This window comes from Nomascus leucogenys, chromosome 22a, assembly GCF_006542625.1.
Source record: "Nomascus leucogenys isolate Asia chromosome 22a, Asia_NLE_v1, whole genome shotgun sequence".
NCBI lineage: Eukaryota > Metazoa > Chordata > Mammalia > Primates > Hylobatidae > Nomascus > Nomascus leucogenys.
Genome location: NC_044402.1, coordinates 77,821,672 through 77,836,936, shown reverse-complemented (window position 1 = coordinate 77,836,936; position 15,265 = coordinate 77,821,672). Strand labels below are relative to the sequence as shown.

The 15,265-nt window shown below is 36.5% G+C and overlaps 1 protein-coding gene across 2 annotated transcripts in view; it reads right to left on the bottom strand.

Moving 5' to 3' along the window:
* Positions 1 to 15,265, bottom strand: part of AGPS (alkylglycerone phosphate synthase) — a 153,983-nt gene that overhangs the window by 119,358 nt on the left and 19,360 nt on the right. For both annotated transcript variants that reach the window (XM_003253765.4, XM_030803672.1), the window contains exon 2: positions 6,828 to 6,917. In XM_003253765.4, coding sequence (XP_003253813.3) covers positions 6,828 to 6,917 — 90 coding nt within the window. The remainder of the gene's footprint in view (positions 1 to 6,827; positions 6,918 to 15,265) is intronic.

Here is a 15,265-nt window from a genome sequence, read left to right as displayed (position 1 = left end):
CACCACTACTTTCAACATAGTATTGGAAGTTCTGGCCAAGGCAACCAGGCAAGAGAAAGAAATAAAGAAAATTTAAATAGGAAGCGAGGAAGTCAAACTATTTCTGTTTGCAGATGACATGATCCTGTATCTAGAAAACCCCATCGTCTCAGCCCAAAAGCTTCTGAAGCTGATAAGCAACTTCAGCAAAGTCTCAGGATACAAACTCAATGTGCAAAAATCACTAGCATTCCTACACACCAACAACAGGAAAGAAGAGAGCCAAATCATGAATGAACTCCCATTCACAATTGCTACAAAGAGAATAAAACACCTATGAATACATCTAACAAGGGAAGTGAAGGACCTCTTCAAGGACAACTACAAATCACTGCTCATGGAACTCAGAGAAGACACAAATGGAAAAACATTCTATGCTCATGGATAGGAAGAATCAATATTGTGAAAATGGCCATACTACCACACTACCCAAAGTAATTTATAGATTCAATGCTATTCCCATTAAACTACCATTGACATTCTTCACAGAATTAGAAAAAACTATTTTAAAATTCATATGGAATCAAAAAAGAGCCTGTATAGCCAAGACAATCCTACACAAAAAGAACAAAGCTGGAGGCATCACACTACCCAAGTTCCAACTATACTACAAGCCTACAGTAACCAAAACATCATGGTACTGGCACAAAAACAAGACACACAGACCAATGGAACAGAATAGAGATCCCAGAAATAAGACTGCACACCTACAACCATCTGATCTTCAACAAACCTGACAAAAACAAGAAAGGGGGAATGATTTCCTTTTTTTTTTTTTTTTTTTTTTTTTTTTTTTTTTTTTTTTTTTAAGGCAGAGTTTCGCTCTTGTTGCCCAGGCTGGAGTGCAATGGCGTGATCTTGGCTCACCGCAACCTCCGCCTCCCAGGTTCAAGCGAGTCTCCTGCCTCAGCCTCCCGAGTAGCTGGGATTATAGGCATGTGCCACCATGCCCAGCTAATTTTTGTATTTTTAGTAGAAACAGGGTTTCTCCATGTTGGTCAGGCTGGTCTCAAACTCCTGACCTCAGGTGATCCACCCACCTCAGCCTCACAAAGTGCTGGGATTACAGGTGTGAGCCACTGCGCCCGGCCAGGATTCCCTATTTAATAAACGGTGCTGGGAAAACTGGATAGCCATATGCAGAAAATTGAAACTATATCCCTTCCTTACATCTTACACAAAAATTAACTGAAGATGGATTAAAGACTTAAATGTAAAACCCAAAACTATAAAAACCCCAGAAAAAAATCTAGGCAATACCATTCAGAACACAGGCATGGGCAAAGATTTCACAACGAAAATGCCAAAAGCAATTGCAACAAAAGCCAAAATTGACAAATGAGATCTAATTAAACTAAAGAGCTTCTGCACAGCAAAAGAAACTATCATCAAAGTGAACAGACAACCTACAGAATGGGAGAAAATTTTTGCAATCGGAGCACCTGACAAAGGTCTAATATCCAGAGTCTACAAGGAACTTAAACAAATTTACAAGAAAAAACCAACCCCATTAAAAAGTGGGCAAAGGACATGAACAGACACTTCTCAAAAGAAGACATTCGTGCAGCCAACAAACATGAAAAAAAGCTCAGCATCACTCATCATTAGAGAAATGCACATCAAAACCACAATGAGATACCACCTCACGTCAGAATGGCGATTATTAAAAAGCCCAGAAACAACAGATGCCGGCGAGGTTGCAGAGATAAAGGAACGCTTTTACGCTGGTGGAGTGTAAATTAGTTCAACCATTGTGGAAGGCAGTGTGGTGATTCCTCAAAGATCTAGAGGCAGAAATAGCATTTGACCCAGCAATCCCCTTACTGGGTAAATACACAAAGGAATATAAATCATTCTATTATAAAGATACATGCATGCATATGTTCACTGCAGCATGATTCACAATAGCAAACACATGGAATCAACCCAAATGCCCATCAATGAATTGACTGGATAAAGAAAATATGGTACATATACACCATGGAATACTATGCAGCCATAGAAAGGAACACAATCATGTCCTTTGCAGGGACACGGATAGAGCTGGAAGCCATTATCCTCAGCAAACTAACACAGGAACAGAAAACCAAACACCGCATGTTCTCACTTATAAGTAGGAGCTGAACAATGAGAACACATGAACACAGGGAGGGGAACAACATACACTGGGGCCGGAGGAGCAGTGGAAGGAGGGAGAGCATCAGGAAAAACAGCTAATGGATAGGGGGCTTAATAACCTAATAACCAAGGGGATGGGTTGATCTGTGCAGCAAACCACCATGGCACACGTTTAGCTATGAAACAAACCTGCATATCCTGCACATGTACCCCAGAACTTAAAAGCTGAAGGAAAAAAAAAATCTCTAGAATTGGCTCCAGAGTATTGCCTTATGCTGCTTAAACCCAGGAGGACTAAATTCACCCATACTTAGAAGGAATAAGAGTGGTAAGTTATAAATTTAGAGATTTATAAACTGATAAATTATAAATCTGTTCAGAAGACAGACTGCTCAGAAAAAAAATTTCAGACTCTTCTCCTAACATAGGGGAAAAGCTGTTATTCTATAATAGCTTCTAATAATTGCTTACAACGTAATGCCTGGGTTTGAAATGTCAAAGTCACCCTCCCACAAAATATAGACAATCAACTACATTTCCGTATAAAAATCTACACACTTCTCAAAAGAAGACATTTATGCAGCCAAAAAACACATGAAAAAATGCTCATCATCACTGGCCATCAGAGAAATGCAAATCAAAACCACAGTGAGATACCATCTCACACCAGTTAGAATGACCATCATTAAAAAGTCAGGAAACAACAGGTGCTGGAGAGGATGTGGAGAAATAGGAACACTTTTACACTGTTGGTGGGACTGTAAACTAGTTCAACCATTGTGGAAGTCAGTGTGGCGATTCCTCAAGGATCTAGAACTAGAAATACCATTTGACCCAGCCATCCCATTATACCCAAAGGACTATAAATCATGCTGCTATAAAGACACATGCACACGTATGTTTATTGCGGCACTATTCACAACAGCAAAGACTTGGAACCAACCCAAATGTCCAACAACGATAGACTGGATTAAGAAAATGTGGCACATATACACCATGGAATACTATGCAGCCATAAAAAATGATGAGTTCATGTCCTTTGTAGGGACACGGATGAAGCTGGAAAACATCATTCTCAGTAAACTATCTCAAGGACAAAAAACCAAACACCGCATGTTCTCACTCATAGGTGGGAACTGCACAATGAGAACTCATGGACACAGGAAGGGGGACATCACACTCCGGGGACTGTTGTGGGGTGGGGGGAGGGGGGAGGGACAGCATTAGGAGATATACCTAATGCCAAATGACGAGTTAATGGGTGCAGCAAAACAACATGGCACATGGATACATATGTAACAAACACGCACATTGTGCACATGTACCCTAAAACCTAAAGTATAATAATAATAATAAAAAAGAAAGAAATACAGACAGTTCTGAAGAAAAAAAAATCTACCTTTTCAATGTTCTTTGGATCAGAAATAGGAGAACCCCACACCTCATCAACTTTCACTGATAATCACATTAGTTTCTGGCACCTGGGATTTCCCTTTCTTTCTTTCCAGCTCTGTTATATTTCTTTCTTCTGATATTTTATCCAACTTTTCTATGTGGTTATAGAAGACGAGGGGCCTGAATTATTTCAGTCTACCTCACTGCCAGAATAGAAAGTCTCTACAAAAAATTTCAAAAATGGTCCTTACCATCTAATATTATTAATAAATAAGAGTGAATTAATACTGTTCAGCCAAACAGTGTTTTCTTGTACTCAGCCTTTGTAGTCATGAATTCCATTTTCGCTTTCAGGAATATCACAATCTTCTTACGCTTCTCCCCTTTGCCTTTCACAGTAACAACAGGAATTTTTGACACAAGATAATCTTTTATAATATGACCAATTCTACCGTGCTGGTATACAGAGTGTAGTGCTCCCAGGGTTTGGAGACAGAACAAGATCAGTACAGTGGATGAGTTTAGTTACCGCAGAAGTAACTCAGAAACACAGTATAATAGAAACTGCAGAAGAATGAAGTTTAAAAAAACACCTGGTTTTTAATCCCAATTTACCACTGAGCAGGTGACTTCAGGTAAGCTACTTAACTTTCCTCATCCTCATTATTTTTAAGAAGATAACTCTAACCATCTGATAGGGTTATTGTAAGATAACTCAGTAGGCACTCAATAAATAGTAGATATTATTATCTTAAGAGTGTTTGTAAATGTTTTCTGATAAAAATCAGAGAAACCTACTCATTTGCCAATTATTCTTAGGAAAACAGACTAGATATAGAGAAAGTTATGATTCAATTCAACCCAGTTTATTATCCTGTGACAAGGTACTGGTGCTTCCCACCAAAATGGGAATTGAATTTTGTTATTTCATTTTAGTTATTGTTTGTTTAGTATATATTTAATCTCAGAGCACCTAAATCCCATTTATATGTTTGGGGAATTATCCTTTGTGTAAGTCTTGAAGGAAGGCAAAAGCTACCCTCCACTAATGCAAATTTGCCAGATATTCACTTTCCTGGTCTCCCTTGCAGGCTCTTCCAGTCAGATGCACCCTTATTCTCCCTCTCCCCCACTGGACTCTGACTTAGGAGTCAACAATGCAAAGAAATGAGGCCTTTAAGGAATGCATTCTGGTAGGAGTGGTAGTAACCCATTAAAACCAACAGACAAATTCTCTGGTTCTATTACAGCCTATATAAAAATCTCTATCAAGACCATCAAATCTCCTTTGTTCTGAATGTATGTTCTCCAAAGAATATCTAAGTTGCAAATGCTATTCTCTAGATACCCTAACATCAGAAAGGGCACTAACAAGTATTCCATACCCTGAAAAGGGAATAATCTAACCATAAATGAATACACTGAGGTTCTAATTTTTTAAATCAGTCTCTTAGAAGCGTGGCATGTGTGTCAGACCCCTACAGCCTCATCTCTTCCAGGAAACTGACAAATCAAGTGCCAGAACACCCAAAATGAGAATGAGATCCTGAACCCATGGGACCCACTAAGGTATATTTACCTGTGATGTTTTATGACTAGTCATTCATTTCACACACACACACACATACACACACACCTTCTCATATAAACCATTACATGGCCTGCAGTACTGTACAGAAGACTTTGCTGAAATACTAGTGACTATCTACCCTGTTCCATAAAACAGAAATGCTGTATACCTTCAAGGTCCAAACACAAAGAGAGAAAAAGAGAAGGAGAAATGAGGACAGTGTCCGAGAAGAGAGAAATTTGGTTTTCAAAGTTCAGAAGATTAATTTTTACTCCTTCAGAAGATTTTGAAAAGCCAATCTCTACATCGATGTTTCTACTGTATTAGACATTATTCTATGTAAATAAAACATAAAAGATTCAACATTTAGAACACTGGTAAGTCTGATATTAACCAGAAATCCCTCTACCTGAATTACACAATTTCTCAACTAAGCCTCCATTGCTTGCTACCCAGTCACACTTAAGGATGGGAATGAGAACACAGAAATTTATTTTCCTAATTAAAAAAAAGTCAAATGTACATCTTCATACCTTCATTAAAATTACTTTCAAATTACTATTCCTGAGGTTTTATTTTAAGTACAAAATATTAGTAAGTCAGAAAAATAGAAAAATTATTAATACATTGAAATGAAAAGGAAACAAATAACTTCTCCAAAGGAATGAAACTTACTTTGCCGACATTTTAATATATTGATATAGCATATGTTTTAAAAACATTAACTTAAGTAATGTCCAATAGATATTAAATCAGGGTACAATACTGGAATAGATTCATAATATATCTGATTCAATTTTTTACTTAGTCTCAATTTCTTTTTATTTTTGGCTCCAGCATTCAAGTATTACATAGTTGTACTCACTGCCCTTTCAAATGTTGTATCAAAATTCAACAGACCAAACCAAAAAACAGAGCTTTGGCAAGGGCAGTATTGCTTAAAACCAACAAAGAACTCATTTTACAATTCTGACCATATCTAGAACAAACAGGAATAACACAAATATCCTTTAGAATTCTTTTTAATATTTTTCCAGTTTTACTGAGGTATGATTGAACAAATATACTTTGTAATTCTTATCAACAAATAACCACATTTAAGACATAGGAAAGCTATCACAAAAATGACTGATCTTTCCCTATCGCTTCTTTCCTAATTTATCTCAGAAGATAATTTTTTTAAATACTATTTATATTCACACAGACCTAAAATCATTTACCTTTCATAATAACCCACACTCCTTGTAAATTACCAGATTTAAATATGAAGCTACTTTCAAAAAACTGAATGGCATGGGAATTGGGTGGTGGGTGGCTTATAGACATTATTTGGATCCTGACACAAATAAACTACCTATAAAAGATGTTTGTGAGACAACTGGAGAATGTGAATATGAACTGGATAACTAGATAAATTTTTGCTATTTTGGATATATAATATTATATAATTGGTTATATTAGGTCTTTATTTTTTAAGACATATAACATATATATATACACACACACACACACATATACATATATTTAGAGGTGACATGACAACATCAGAATTTGAAATATTACCAGGGGAAAAAAAGCAGTTATGGCAAAATGTTGATAATGTTTAAACTCAAGGAAGAATCATTAAACTTTCATGTATGTTTAAAATTTTTCATAGAAAGAAAGAACTAAAGGAGGAACAAAAGAAGAAATAAACCAGTGTTACCTTTTCCCAGTCAATTCAATTTGGCCCTTCTTATTGAAGATGAATTTAGAATCATTATATCCCCATCCATTCCATTTCATAACTTCTTGCCTAGTGAGAAGAAAAAATATATAAATGAGACCAATGCTAAACATCTTAAAACTGTACAGTATATCATTGATTATTAACTCACAATCATCTAAAACACCTTATGCCCACTAATATTGTATAAGGTTAAATAAAATTAGCACACATTAAAATGTCCATATACTAATATTTCTGAATATAGAATCACTCTGATGAGCAGCACCTGCTTCACAGAGGGCTACAACCAATAAATTTAAGGCATTCAAAGGAAGAAATAAAAAGTTGCAAAAAGGAAGAAGATATGCTTAAAATATAAATGTCTCATTTTGTACATGTTATTGGGTTTACATTGTAGAATGACCTAAAAAGTTTTGCAAGGAAACAAAGTTTTACACATATGAGAAAAAAATCATAATTATTAATCTTCTGCTACGATTTTTTTAAAAAGACCAATTTATCAAGTAGACTGACTAGTAGTAGACACATAAAGTAGATTAAAAATCTCAGTGCTGGGTTTACATTCTAAATTCTTCAAATTCCATATAGCTACCAATCTCTACCTTGACCCACATATTGTAACAGTTAATGGCTATACTCACTTTTAATATTCCAAAATAACATGCTATTTTTAATTTCCAAAATACCAATATTTCATAACACGCTATTTTTAATATCCAAAACACCAATATTTCATACTTGTAAAAATCCTTATTTATCAAAATCAATGGCTGAATCATTAAATTTTGCACATCATGTAAGAACAGATAGGTCTGGACCTGTACAAAACATAATAAGCAATCATGCTGAAGTATTGCATCACTTTTTATTACATGTTTTGGCATAGTACCCTAGTTTGATCTTGGCTACTGAAATAAATTGGTGGTGAGTCTTCTTACCACAAATTCAACTATGCAGTTTATGGTGCAAATAACAAAAACCCTTTTCTATCTTGAAAGTTATTTGCTGCATTAAAATTTCAAAATCAAAAAAGATGCACTCATTAGAAAGTGTTCTTATTCTCTGTAATTCTCAAGAAAGAAGAAAATAACAGCTGACAAGCAAGTTTTTTTATTACAATCATAATTCTTGTTCTAGTTCAAAGGCTTTTCAAACAAATGAACATGAACATAATACAACTGAGCCAGATACAGGTAATTAATTATGAGCTGAAATCTCCATCTATACATAAAATTAAGACAAAGAAACTAGGAATGCTCTGTTTACAACTATGATTTGCTATTAATAAAAGCTACAGTCCCTCTACAAAAACTTCAAAATATCTGAAGAGTATCAATCCAGAGACTGGATTTGTAGATTAGTTATAAACTAACACCAAATATTTTTTCTAATCCCATAACATTCCTACCTCATTGCAGAGAGAGATTTTGGAACGGAGATTTTGGAAAAATCTCTATGGAAAAACATCACGACTAATGTTACCAGTGACACACTCATTTTCTTAAGATTTTACTTTTTTTTTTTTTTTTTTTGGTGCCAAAACTTGGGATTGAACCATAAGATTTTCACATTCTAAAAACAGATTAGGATATTTTCCACTTTGCTTTTTTTCATGAATAAACTATCTTCACTTTTATGAAGTATAATTTACTTAGTATTTTCTTATTATATTTCAATAATCAGACGGATAAATGTATATTTTAATACAATAACATCTTAAATGGCTTATAATATGCATAGATTTTATGTGATTGCATTTTATTAGTGAATTTCAACATTTATTATAATTCTGTTCTCTACAAAATAGTAATTTGGTATTACACAAAATAAATGCAAAAATCTCAAGGCAAGGCACAGGGAAATCATTTCAGTACAGAGGTTGAATTTGGCATGTTTATGTAGCTTAACAACGAAAATCATTTTCCTTAAAATTATCCCTAGAATATAAAAAATTATCCCCAGATGGCCCCAAAGTAAAAAGCTAAACTTGGTCACATGGGTTCATTCTTAGCACTTCATGAGGAAATGAATCAAAATGAGCAGGAAAGATCTGCTGTTATACACTATAAAATGAAGGGATTTACATCCTGAAGAGTCTTTGGCCTTAAATTTTCAAGTTGGGTAATATTCTAAAGAACTTCCAAATTTTCAGCTGTAGGTACCTTTTTCTCTCTTTTCATCCCAGTCATAAAATTGGGCTTATGAAATGGACTCTACCATATTTATATCAACTTTCGGAGTCTTCTAAGAAGTTGAATGTAGGCATTTGGAATGCATTTATACCCAAAACAGGATTATGCATAAATCATATACAATTAAAATCTAGATTACCCCCAAACCAATCTTCTGATATCTTCAAGTGCCCCAGGTGTTAAATAAAAAACAGGTAAATTTCCCAGGCTTCTAGTTTTAAACTTTTATGTACACATATTCCAATCCCCTCCCCACCAAATTACTAGTATATACTCTGATAGTTAAATATAACTATATGATTAAATTTTTTAATAACTTCTTATACATGAGTATAATAAGTATTTTGAACAGTATTACAGCATAGCATTTTAAAATTAGAGTAAAACTTTACATAGTCACAGAATTTGAAAACTAAAAAGATCCTCAGAACCCATCCAGTTCAATTGCTCATTTTTCAGATAAAGAAACTGCCCAGAGAAGCATCCCTGGTCACACAGCTAAGTTAATTGTGAGTATCCAAAGGCAGACTTCCCGTCTCATAATTCTTCCTCTTCAGAGAGGCAATAATATCTGCAACCCATCTAAGTCAGGCTCTCAGATAACCAGAATATTTGAAATAACTCATTTTTTTATTTACATCAATAGTGTTTCAAGAAACTATTACATGTTATTATAGGTTGAGCATCCTTTATCCAAAATGCTTGGGACCAGAAGTGTTTCAGATTTCAGATATTTTTCAGATTCTGGGATATTTACATATACACAATGAGATTTCTTGGGGATGGGACCCAAGTCTAAACATAAAATTTATTTATGTTTCATATAATCTTTTCACATAGCCCGAAGGTAATTTTATACAATATTTTTAATGGTTTTGTGCATGAAACAAAGTTTGTATACACTGAACTATCAGGAAGCAAAGGAATCACTATCTCATGACAGTGTTCAAAAAGTTTCCAATGTTGGAACATTCTGGATTTTAGATTTTCAAATTAAGGATGCTCACCCTGTGTTGTAGTCATTCTTCTGCACTTCAGCTAAAGGAAAACATTTAAAAATCAAGGGATATGTTTGTGTCAGAAGCCAAATTCCCTATACCTCCGACAGTGTAATGAATTCTGCCATTCAGAATAACCCCAAAGTACTGCAAGCACTAAAATGAAGAATGATTAAAGAATTACCAACTTTCCATAAGATTCAAATAAAAGAATCCAATTCTCAACTAATCCCAGAGGTCAATTAACCAGTATGATCTCTCAGACATTCCAATTCTTAGAGCTAACCATACCAAATTTAACATCTTTCAAAAAACAAGACCGGGCCGGGCACAGTGGCTCATGCCTGTAATCCTAGCACTTTGGGAGGCCGAGGTGGGCAGATCACAAGGTCAGGAGATCGAGACCATCCTGGCTAATACAGTGAAACCCCATCTCTACTACAAATTAAAAAAAAAAAAAATTAGCTGGGTGTGGTGGCACGTGCCTGTAGTCCCAGGTGCTCAGGAGGCTGAGGCAGGAGAATCGCTTGAACCCGGGAGGCGGAGGTGGCAATGAGCCGAGATCACACCACTGTACTCCAGCCTGGGTGACAGAACAAGACTCCGTCTCAAAAAAAAAAAAAAACAAAAAAAACCAACAACAACAAAAAACCCTCCTCCTGCCGAAAGAATAGTTGGCTTGATTTTACTGCATAAAAAAATAAATGTTTTACACATTTACACATCTAACCACAGTACCAAACTGAAAAAGCACATTATTAGCTGGTATAACAAAAGAAAATGGAGGCATAAAATAGCATCCTATATGCACAAGGTGGCAGTATTCTCCCATGATCTATACATGATGTACATATTCAGTATTTTGCATTTTCCAGGGCTGTTATTATATAATCTTTAGGTGAAATATTTAGATTTAGCCTTACTATTATAAAAACCATAAAGAGTTTTTTTAGTCTTAAAATGGGAAATTTTCACTTTGAAGTCTCTGTTTACAGACTGGTTGTCAGATTACTATTCCTCTACTAGTAATAAACTGCAAGCATCCTGATATATATGCATGGTTTCTACATTGCTATTTCTAATCATAATAATCATAATATTTTTCACTAGAAAACAAGGAAAAGGAAAAAAATGATTTTGGCTACTTTCATTCTGGGTTAACAACTGTGAAAGTTCAGCTATCTAATAACATTTAAAAAAGTTTTTCTGATAAAATTCCAATAATCAAAATTCTAATAAAAGATGCTTCACTCTTCAGATCAATATTTACTCTTGCCCTGATATAAAACTCACAAAGCTACCTTCATCTGATAATATTGTGATTTCCTAGAGAGAAAAAAAAAAAACGACAACTGAAATGGCCAAAAGGATCTATAATTTTACTTTTCGTCATGAATTAGTTTATTGGCTTGTTAATTAACTTTGGTAACTGGTGAGGGCAGTCAGACTACCTAAATGTAATCAACTTCAGGACTCTGATAAGATCATGTTTCTAGATGGGTCAACAAGGTATAATCTGTGTCCTCTAGACAGTGAGCCTTCTTGCACATTATCATGCAACACTTTAAACTTCAACAAGAATTTCAATCTTCCCTCAATATCCCCATTGTAAGTTTTTCAGCTCTAGCTGCCAGAATAAAAATGTGACTCTGTGATATAAGTTATTAATCAATGTGATAATTCTTAGCAGTGTGATAATGTAAAGTGGCTTAAATATGAGATTTGAGAACACACAAAGCTGTTAACAAGAACATGAAGAAAAGGAACCCACATGCATACTGGTAAGCCACTCCACAGAGCAATCATGTACTAAGCTTTCATAGGTAATGCCAATTCTATGACCCAACTATACAACTCCTGGGTATATATTGCATAGGAAATTCATATACAATTCCATAAGGGAACACATTTGATATATTCCCTGGAGCATTGTTTGTAAGAGTAGCTGGGGGCATCAGTAGAGAAGCAGATAAGTAATGTGGAAAATGCATTCCATGAAATATTAATGCAGCAATCAAAAGCAGTAAGTTGAATAGATATGCATATAGAAACATGATGAAATGTTTAAAACAGTGGTAAACACAAAGGAGAAACAATAAAATCCACAGTAAAACAGCATTTAAGGGAATTAAAAATATACACACTAAATAACACTGCATATTTCACAAAACACAAAATATTATATATAATATATCCAGATATATTATTTATAATACATCTAGATATATTATTTATAATACATTCATCATATATGTATATTATATACATTATACACACACACACACACACAAGAACCTTCATAGGCACCCATGGGATAGGCAGATGAAATTAGTAATCAGAGATAGAGGAAAATTAGAGGCCTCACACAAATACCATACATTAAAAATGTATGTTACCACAACTCTCTGAACCTGAGGAAAATATGCTGCTCAACCTTTGAATCTCAGTGCTGTTTCTCTCTGTTCTCAGAAAATAATTCTTTCTTCCATATATATGCAGAACTTTCGTGATGGTTTATTATAAAATCTATTGGGCTTCTTAGCAATAGCTACAAATTTTTTTGAATAATAGAATTCCATTATGAATTAAACAGCTTCAACTATATGGTAAACCAAATATACATTTAACTACCTACAGTCAACTTTTTATAGTCCACAAGAAACTAGCACTCTAAAAAACTTTTTAAGGCCAAGCACAATGACCTGTAATCCCACCACTTTGGGAGGCCAACGTGGGAGGATAACTTGAGCCTTGAAGTTCAAAATAAGCCTGGGCAATACGGTGCGACCACCAATTCTCAAAAATAAAATAAAATAAAATAAAAGCCAGGTGTGGTGGTGCAAGCCTGTAATCCCAGCTACTACAAGGCCAAGGCAGAAGGACCCCTTGAGCTCAAGAGTTCAAGGTTGCAGTGAGCCATGATTGCCACTGCACTCTAGCCTGGGTGACAGAGTGAGGCCCTGTCTCAAAAAAAAGAAAAGAAAGAAACTTTTTAAAACTTGAATTCAAGGCTCAAAAACTGTGTCCCAAAGGTCCAATCACATTTATCGTGAATAAATGAATGAAAGAAAAAGTAATATACAGGTATAAAGGGGAAAAATTCTAAACAGAGGCACAGGAAAGGGACGGGGGGCAAGAAGGGCAAATAAGGCAAGGCCAGCTTTGCCACACATTGACAGAATACTCTGGGCAGTCACTAATCACTTCAGGTTCTTGGGGTGCCATTCTTTACTCCCACACTTCTCTCACACACTACACCATAATCTACCAATTAGAAACTCGTTACCGTTTGAATGATGCATTTGAAAATGGAAATACACACTATTAGTCATTCATACATTTATTAGTATATGTTACAAATATTTTGTGGTAAGGGCAGGTGTGTACCCACATATCCACTCACACAAGCTTGGTACCTGCCATTCTGAAAGCCTGGAAAGAAACAACCACCCTACCCTTTACCCTCAGGTGTTGGTCTACATAATGAGGAAAACAATCCAAATCTGCATCAGGAGGTTGTCATAGCAAAGGACAAAGAGAAAAGGATATATCCTTCACTTGGACTCTTGGGTTCCCTGGACTGTACTTTAAATTTCATGATTTTTCCCTTCAGTGTCTACTTGTAATCTAATCAATATGGCAATTTTGGCAACCAACCCCAGACTTTCTCTACCACCAACTGGGAAAATGCCAATTCACTTTCATTGCTCACTCCATGCTTGTTAGTAATTAAAAAAGGAATTGTATCACAAGCTTATTATACTGACCAACCCATAAGTGACCAAAGCCATTTCTGGTAGAGCCTTGCATTTCGGTAGAAACTACAAAACTGAACACAGACAAAGAAAATACAAATGTCTCCAAAAATCTATATGCTATTTTAGCATTGAAAATCAAGCCTAAGTTCCCTTCCTCAGCTGTCCCTTGGGGACAGACCAACAATACCCTTGGCATGACCCTAAAAATACCAAGACTGAAATCCATACCGGCTTGATGTACACAGTATTCTTGTTGTAAATTGTAGTTGTTGGGCAACCACCTTTGGGTCCCCTCCCATTGTATGGGAGCTCTGTTTTCACTCTATTAAATCTTGCAACTGCATACTCTTCTGGTCTGTGTTTGTTATGGCTCCAGCTGTACTTTCACTTGCCGTCCACCACTGTTGTTTGCCACCATCGCAGACCTGCTGCTGACACTGACTTCCGCCCTTCCAGATCCAGCAGGGTGTCCGCTGTGCTCCTGATCCAGTGAGGCACCCATTGCCATTCCCGATCGGGCTAAAGGCTTGCCATTGTTCCTGCACAGCTAAGTGCCCGCGTTCATCCTAATCGAGCTGAATACTAGTCGCTGGGTTCCACGGTTCTCTTCCACGACCCATGGCTTCTAATAGAGCTATAACACGCACCGCATGGCCCAAGATTCCATTCCTTGGAATCCATGAGGCCAAGAACCCCAGGTCAGAGAACAAGAGGCTTGCCGCCATCTTGGAAGTGGCCCGCCAACATCTTGGGAGCTCTAGGAGCAAGGACACCCTGGTAACATTTTGGCAACCACGAAGGGACTCTCCAAAGCAGTGAGTAATATTGGACCACTTTCGCTTGCTATTCTATCCTATCCTTCCTTAGAATCAGAGGAAAATACGGGGTACCTGTCGGCCAGTTAAAAAAACGATCAGCATGGCTGCCAGACTTAAGACTCAGGTGTGAGGCTGTCTGGGAAAAGGCTTTCTAACAACCCCCAACCCTTCTGGGTTGGGAGCACTGATCTGCCTGGAAACAGCTTCCACTTTCAATTTTCCTGGGGAAGCCAAGGGACAACTAGAGGCAGAAAGCTGTCGTCCTGAACTCCCGGCGTTAGCCGGTTGAGATCACGGCACAGCCAGAAGTCCCTACTCAACAGTCACCCATGTGTGCACCCCACCTTTCCTTCTGACCCATACCTCCTGGGTCCTGACCATGACTTTCTTGAAAGTGTAGCCCCAAAATTCTCCTTACCTCTGAATCTACTTCCTCCAATCCCTGCCTCCTAGATACTAATGGTTCAGACTTTCATTTCCTCTCCCACGTATTAGAGCAAGTTGTATCTCCAAAGGGATCTAACGAAGCTCTACGCTGTGTCCTTAGGCATCTAGGCTATGAACCCAGGGAGTCTTGTCCCTCATGTCCCTCCCAATTTAGGCATACAGCTCTCGACAGTTATGTGGGACCCGTTCCCCACCAACTTG